Here is a 5,934-nt window from a genome sequence, read left to right as displayed (position 1 = left end):
TTCCTCGGTGCAATGGTAAATAGCAGGACCGCACAGTTTAAATATTTTCTAATTAATTTCATCTGTACGTACGGTTACTTGCAATATTCTACTCGGTGCATTATTTAAGGATTAACTCGCGAAAATGTTGCACTGCAAAATACCAAAAACTTATAGCCAAATCAAAATGTATACTCTACGACGTATGTAACAATACGTCCTAGAGTAAAAGATTTGATTTGACTGTAATCTGTCGGTATTTCGTAGGCCAACATTTTCGTGTGTTAATCCTTAAATAATGCACCGAGTAGAATATTGCAACTTCTCAAGTAATAACTGAACGTATAGATAAAATTAATTAAAAAATAGTTAAACTGGGCGGTCCTGCTATTTGCCATTGCACCGAGGAAATCGGTCCTCGCATGTAACAATACGTCCTAGAGTAAAAATTTTGATTTGGCTGTAGTTTGCCCGTATTTCGTGGGTCAACATTTTCGTGTGTTAATTCTTAAATAGTGCACCGTGTAGAATATTGCAAGTTCTTAAGTAATAACCAAACGTATAGATGACAATAATTGAGAAATAGTTAAACTGGACGGTCCTGCTATTGACCATTGCACTGAAGAAATCGGTCCTCGCATGTAACAATATACATCCTGCAGTAAAAGTTTTGATTTGGCTGTAATCTGTCGAAATTTCATGGGCCAACATTTTCGTGTGTTAATCCTTTAATAAAGCACTGAGTAAAATATTTCAAGTAATCAAAAGTACAGGTGAAATCAATCGATAAATTGTTTAACTAAGCGGTCCTATTATTTACACATTGCAATGAGGAAATCAGTTCTCAAATGATACACTGAGAAAAAATTGTTCTGCATTTTAGTAAATATTTAGTTTGCATACAACTGTTACTCTATTTATTAAAAAAAAGAAAGTTTTTTTTTTTTTATTTTAGAATACTTTTTTCTCAGTAAATGGGGTCACAGTTGCATGCAAACCAATATTTACTAAAATGCAGAACATTTCTTTTCTCATAATCAGTGTATATCGTATACAATAAAGGTTTAATTTAGCTGTAAAATCTGTCGGCATTTCGTGGGCCAACATTTTCGTGTGTTAATTAAATAATGCACCGAGTAGAATATTGCAAGTTCTCAAGTAATAACCAAACGTATAGATGAAAATAATTGAGAAATGGTTAAACTGGGCGGTCCTGTTATTTATCATTGCACCGAAGAAATCGGTCCTCACATGTAACGATACGTCGTAGAGTATAACCTTTGATTTGGCTGTAATCCTTCGGTTATTCGCAGTCCATCATTTTCGCTTTTAAATCTTTAAATTATGCGTTGTGTAAAATATAGCTTATGCGAGGTATACGTAAAATTTGTCGAAGAATAATTTATTTGATCGGTTCTGTTATATTATCCATTATATATCATGGAAATCGGTCCTCGCATGTGACGATACGTCTAGTAAAAGTTTTGTTTCAGCTATAATTTTTACTTATGTTTTCATTATTTTCGTGCGTTTTTTCTTAAATAATGCACTGAAGATAATATTTGAAAATTTCACGCAGAAAATTTTTCTCGAATAATGTAGAATACTCATAATAAAATTTACTAGATTTGCTAGGTTCCGGTAAGATATACGCGTATTCAACCGGAAATTAATATATGACAATAGAAATGTAATAGTTTGATCAGATACATCTTGTAACCTAAAGGTAAATAAATTTGCCATACTAACAAGGAAATATGAGAACAGTAAAAAAAGTCCCATACTAGTATGTATATATTCGACGTTGTAGCTTGAATTGCCAACTTCATATGTCTTGGATTGAGCGTTGTTTTTTAAGACAGTATAGGAAAAATATAATCTAGAATGGTACCTATTGTGAACTGTATAGAAATATTCGTTGCGTATCTGACAATAGTTTATGTTCTTTATAGAAATGCGATAGTAACCGCGATCGTGGACGACGGAAGGCGCGCGGCGCGAGCGGCAACGTGGGCTCGCGCGGCGAGAGGATTCGGCTCGCGCCCGCTACGCGGCGCATCGCCGGTACATTCTCGCGTGATTAAGATTCAACATCGACCTTTTATCTAGGGCAGCTCGGCAGGGTCCCTATAGCGTTCTTAAGTTCGCACGTGGCGGACAGCTGACCGCCACAGCCTATAACGGCAACTTATTCAACTTATGTTTTTTGACATGACTGCAACAGACGTCTCGTTTTTTGTTCATCAGCGATATTCGGGATAAGACACAATCGGACAAAATATAATTGAATCATTCGTCTTTAAATTAACGTAGTAAAACGCGCTCTCGAAAGTCCCATACTTGATGGAAATATTTACTTCTGCGTATAGTTTTATTTTTTGCTCTCTAAATTTTCCTATACTTTCTTGAAATCTTTTGCATATTATGACTATATCCTAGCCGTGCAAGATTAGTATGGTATTTACTTTGTTCGTGTATACTTGTATTTACGAGAAAAATTTTCTGCGTGTTGAACATGAAATTCTTCGAAAAGTATAACTGGTCAGAGTCCTGCTGTTTGCTATTACATCGGTGAAATCAGCGAAGGAGTCGAAAAACTTTTTTCTACAGTGTATCGTCGTAGAAGTTTGTATGGAAATCGATTTCTTTACTGTAACAACAAAAATTAGAACCTCGTAACATTTTAATTGATTAGTTTATTTATTGATGTTAATTATTTTAATTCTAATTTTAATTAAATTGACTAATTTAAATTTATAATTACAACTTTATCAAGCACAACGCAGTAACAACGATTTAATATAACTTCTTTTTAACATAACTTTTAGTAAAAGATAGCATTTTAGAAAGCACATTTAGTAGCTTGATGCATACTCCTTTTTAAATAGTAAAATATTAATAGATGTCCTTTATTATGAATAAATAATCATTATGTGCTAAATGTATATAAGTATATAAACAGCTTGATTGGACTCTCTAAATATTTTGAATTTTATATTTAAGAAATAATACGCTCAAAGAATGATGATACAACTTAATTCAGTAAAATTGTTCAGATAAGGAGGTCCCGGTTTTTTACATTGCATATATCTAATTACCGGTACCAGTCCTTATAATTCACAATGCCTAGGAAGGAAACACGGTCCTACTTTGTTACGTTACACATCTTTGTATAAACTAGTACCGGGCCTGATAAGTTACCTTTCATACAGAAAATTTCTGGGTCGGACCCAGCATGTGCCAAAAGTCCTGGTATGTGTTATTGCATCTCCGAAATGGTCCCGACATTATACAAACCATAAAGATATAAATTTATATATATAAATATAAGTTTTATATATATGTATAATATTTATCTATATATGTATATAAAATTTATATAATTTTTTATAAAAATCTTTCATTTTTTAAATATATTTTATGATTCTTTATAAGACTTTTACATTATTTTACAAATTAAAAATTTTTTGATTCTACAAGAAAAAAAGTCGCACAAAAACTTACGGCTATTCAACTATGCAATAATGTAAATGGACTCAAAAGTAATAGGATATTTTATCACTTATAATTGAAATAAATATTCATGGAAATATTTAACATTGATTATATTACACACAAACCTATCTAAAGTTCATTTCAAATAAATTAATATTATGTTTTTATGTACCTATATATTTTATAACTCATTGCATAATCTTTCTCAAGCATATCGTTGTACTGATAGAGATATGTATTTATTACCTGCATGTAGCTTTGTTTTGGCAAACTGGAATATGTTCGTCGTTAAAACACAACGGACCTTCGTTGCAGCTCCTTCCGCTAAAACCATCGAAACAATCGCACCAGAAGGACCTGCGAAAGAAAATCCGTAACAATTAAGGAAACGTTGTGCTTTCAGGATGAGTAGGCAAATCGCGAAAGATCATTAACGATTCATGAGTTGCAAGATTCGTAATCCTATAGCAACCTACTTTTGTGAACATTTAATTTTTTGCGATGTATTTATCTTTGAAGATATAAGTTTCTAAAAGATGCGAATTTCGAGTGATTTTCTAATAGCAAATTGGCGAAATTGTGTTATATTAAACGAGACTAAATGTTTTCTTTCTGTTAATGAAAATGTTGCAACTTATATAGAAGAAAAATAAAATATTCCGTTTAGATTTTTATTGTTTTTAGATTATTAGTAAAATATCCCTTTTATAATTAAAAAATGTAGGTATAGCTAAAATAAAAGTATTACGTTTACAATTCACAGTCTGTTGTTGCAAAGATTATTTTAGATGATTATATTAGTTGCAAGAACTATAATAATTTATGTTTTCTCAATACAAGTTAACATTTCACATGTAACGCTTTGGTCAATTTATTTTCAGCTTTCTTTATTAATTAAATTTCTGGATTAATCTTCTGCTGTGATGTGTAATTTCGCACATTGTCTGAAAAGTTTGTCTTCAACTTCAATAACGCGCGAGCGCTTTGTAAGTTCAAACTTCGAATATTGTACTTGTTAAAGTTAATCAATATTGCAAAAGTGATTATGGTTTCAGATATGCATAAGAAAAGTTAATTATAAAGAAGCAAGACAGAGATAATAATGCGCAAGTATAATCAAAAGCAAATTACCACGAAAACTTTACATAAATACATAAATATTCTTACAAGTAAAAGGTATACTAATGAAATAATACATAAATATATAAGTGATAAACAAATCAGGCTCGACTGTATATTTCTTAATTTGACCCGCGGTATGACAGTAGATTGGTAGCAAATTTGCTGAGATATCGCAACAGATTCTGTGTTATCTATATCCAAATTAAACTCGTGTTTTGCTGACAGAACTTGCCGACATAATCTGATAGCGAATTATCTGCAGAAACCGAGCAGAATCTGTTATTTCGTATTACATAAATATTTAAATAAAACCGATCATTTAAATAGCTATAAAATGGCAGATTTTGCTCAGCTTCTGCAGTCATTGTGCCATATTTTGTCAGCAGATTCCGTTACATTTCTATCGGCATTCTATCGATAAAATTTGCAGCAGACACTTTCAAAATCCCGACAAATTTGGCTAACCGGGAACTCACGTGTAATCCGTAGAGACGAGACAGTTGCCCGCGAAGGAACAATCACGTACAGTGCACGAATCGGGATTCGGGTGTTCCTCGGTCATCTCGTACGTCACGTTGAATCCATACACGTCAAGCAGGTCATTCAGCACTCTGACGTGATTACCCTCGAGCCGATCGAGCTCGAACTCGACCACCAGGAACTGCCTGAACGTCCTGAGGCGTCGGTACTCGAAGACGTTACCCTCGGTCACCTCTTTAACCAGGGCCGCCCCGTAGTTCATGGTCTCGGACTCGTAGTACGCGTACTCGGTGAAGCGCAGCCCCTTGTAGACGTAGAGCTGCGTCAGGTAGACAACGATGGAGCTGTTGGTCGACGGGATGTCGGACACGTCGATCACCCAGCGGCACTTGATCGGAATCGGAAACGGTCCGGGGAAATTCGGCGTGTGTATAACACCCCTGGAGCCGGCCAAGTGACCACCACAGAACGGGTCAGCGTCCATGGTGACACCCGGAAGATTGACGCAGAGGAGACCCAGAAGAAGAGAAACGCCTGACACGGTCGTCTTCATCTTCGCCGAATCTATCGGAAAATAACGACATGAGAAAAACGTGAGCACATAGAGATGTTAGAATTACTATCTAATGATGAACATTAATTCGTAGGTAGGTATTCCAGACGAGATCATACATTAATTTTTTTCTTATAGGATTCTTAGGAGTTTCTAAAAAAGAATGGGATTTTTCATTTTCTACGAATATCTTTCATTTTTTCATAGTTGGTGCAATATAATATTTGTTAAATTCATATCTTGTAATATATTCTTTTTTAATAATAATAATAATAATAATAATAATAATAATAATAATAATAATA

General features: G+C 33.8%; 1 protein-coding gene across 5 annotated transcripts in view; it reads right to left on the bottom strand.

Annotated features, from left to right (window-relative positions):
- The window catches only part of LOC112460187, a 31,943-nt gene that overhangs the window by 24,891 nt on the left and 1,118 nt on the right, over positions 1-5,934 (bottom strand). For all 5 annotated transcript variants that reach the window (XM_025024781.1, XM_025024776.1, XM_025024777.1 and 2 more), the window contains exons 2-3: positions 5,073-5,640; positions 3,721-3,831 (exon numbers count right to left, since the gene is read on the bottom strand). In XM_025024781.1, the coding sequence (XP_024880549.1) occupies positions 3,721-3,831; positions 5,073-5,629 (668 nt within the window). In that variant the 5' untranslated portion in view covers positions 5,630-5,640. The remainder of the gene's footprint in view (positions 1-3,720; positions 3,832-5,072; positions 5,641-5,934) is intronic.

The sequence above is a fragment of the Temnothorax curvispinosus genome, unplaced genomic scaffold (assembly GCF_003070985.1).
Source record: "Temnothorax curvispinosus isolate PA1 unplaced genomic scaffold, ASM307098v1 QBEX01010373.1, whole genome shotgun sequence".
Classification (NCBI taxonomy): Eukaryota; Metazoa; Arthropoda; class Insecta; order Hymenoptera; family Formicidae; genus Temnothorax; species Temnothorax curvispinosus.
This window is presented reverse-complemented; position numbering and strand designations above follow the sequence as displayed.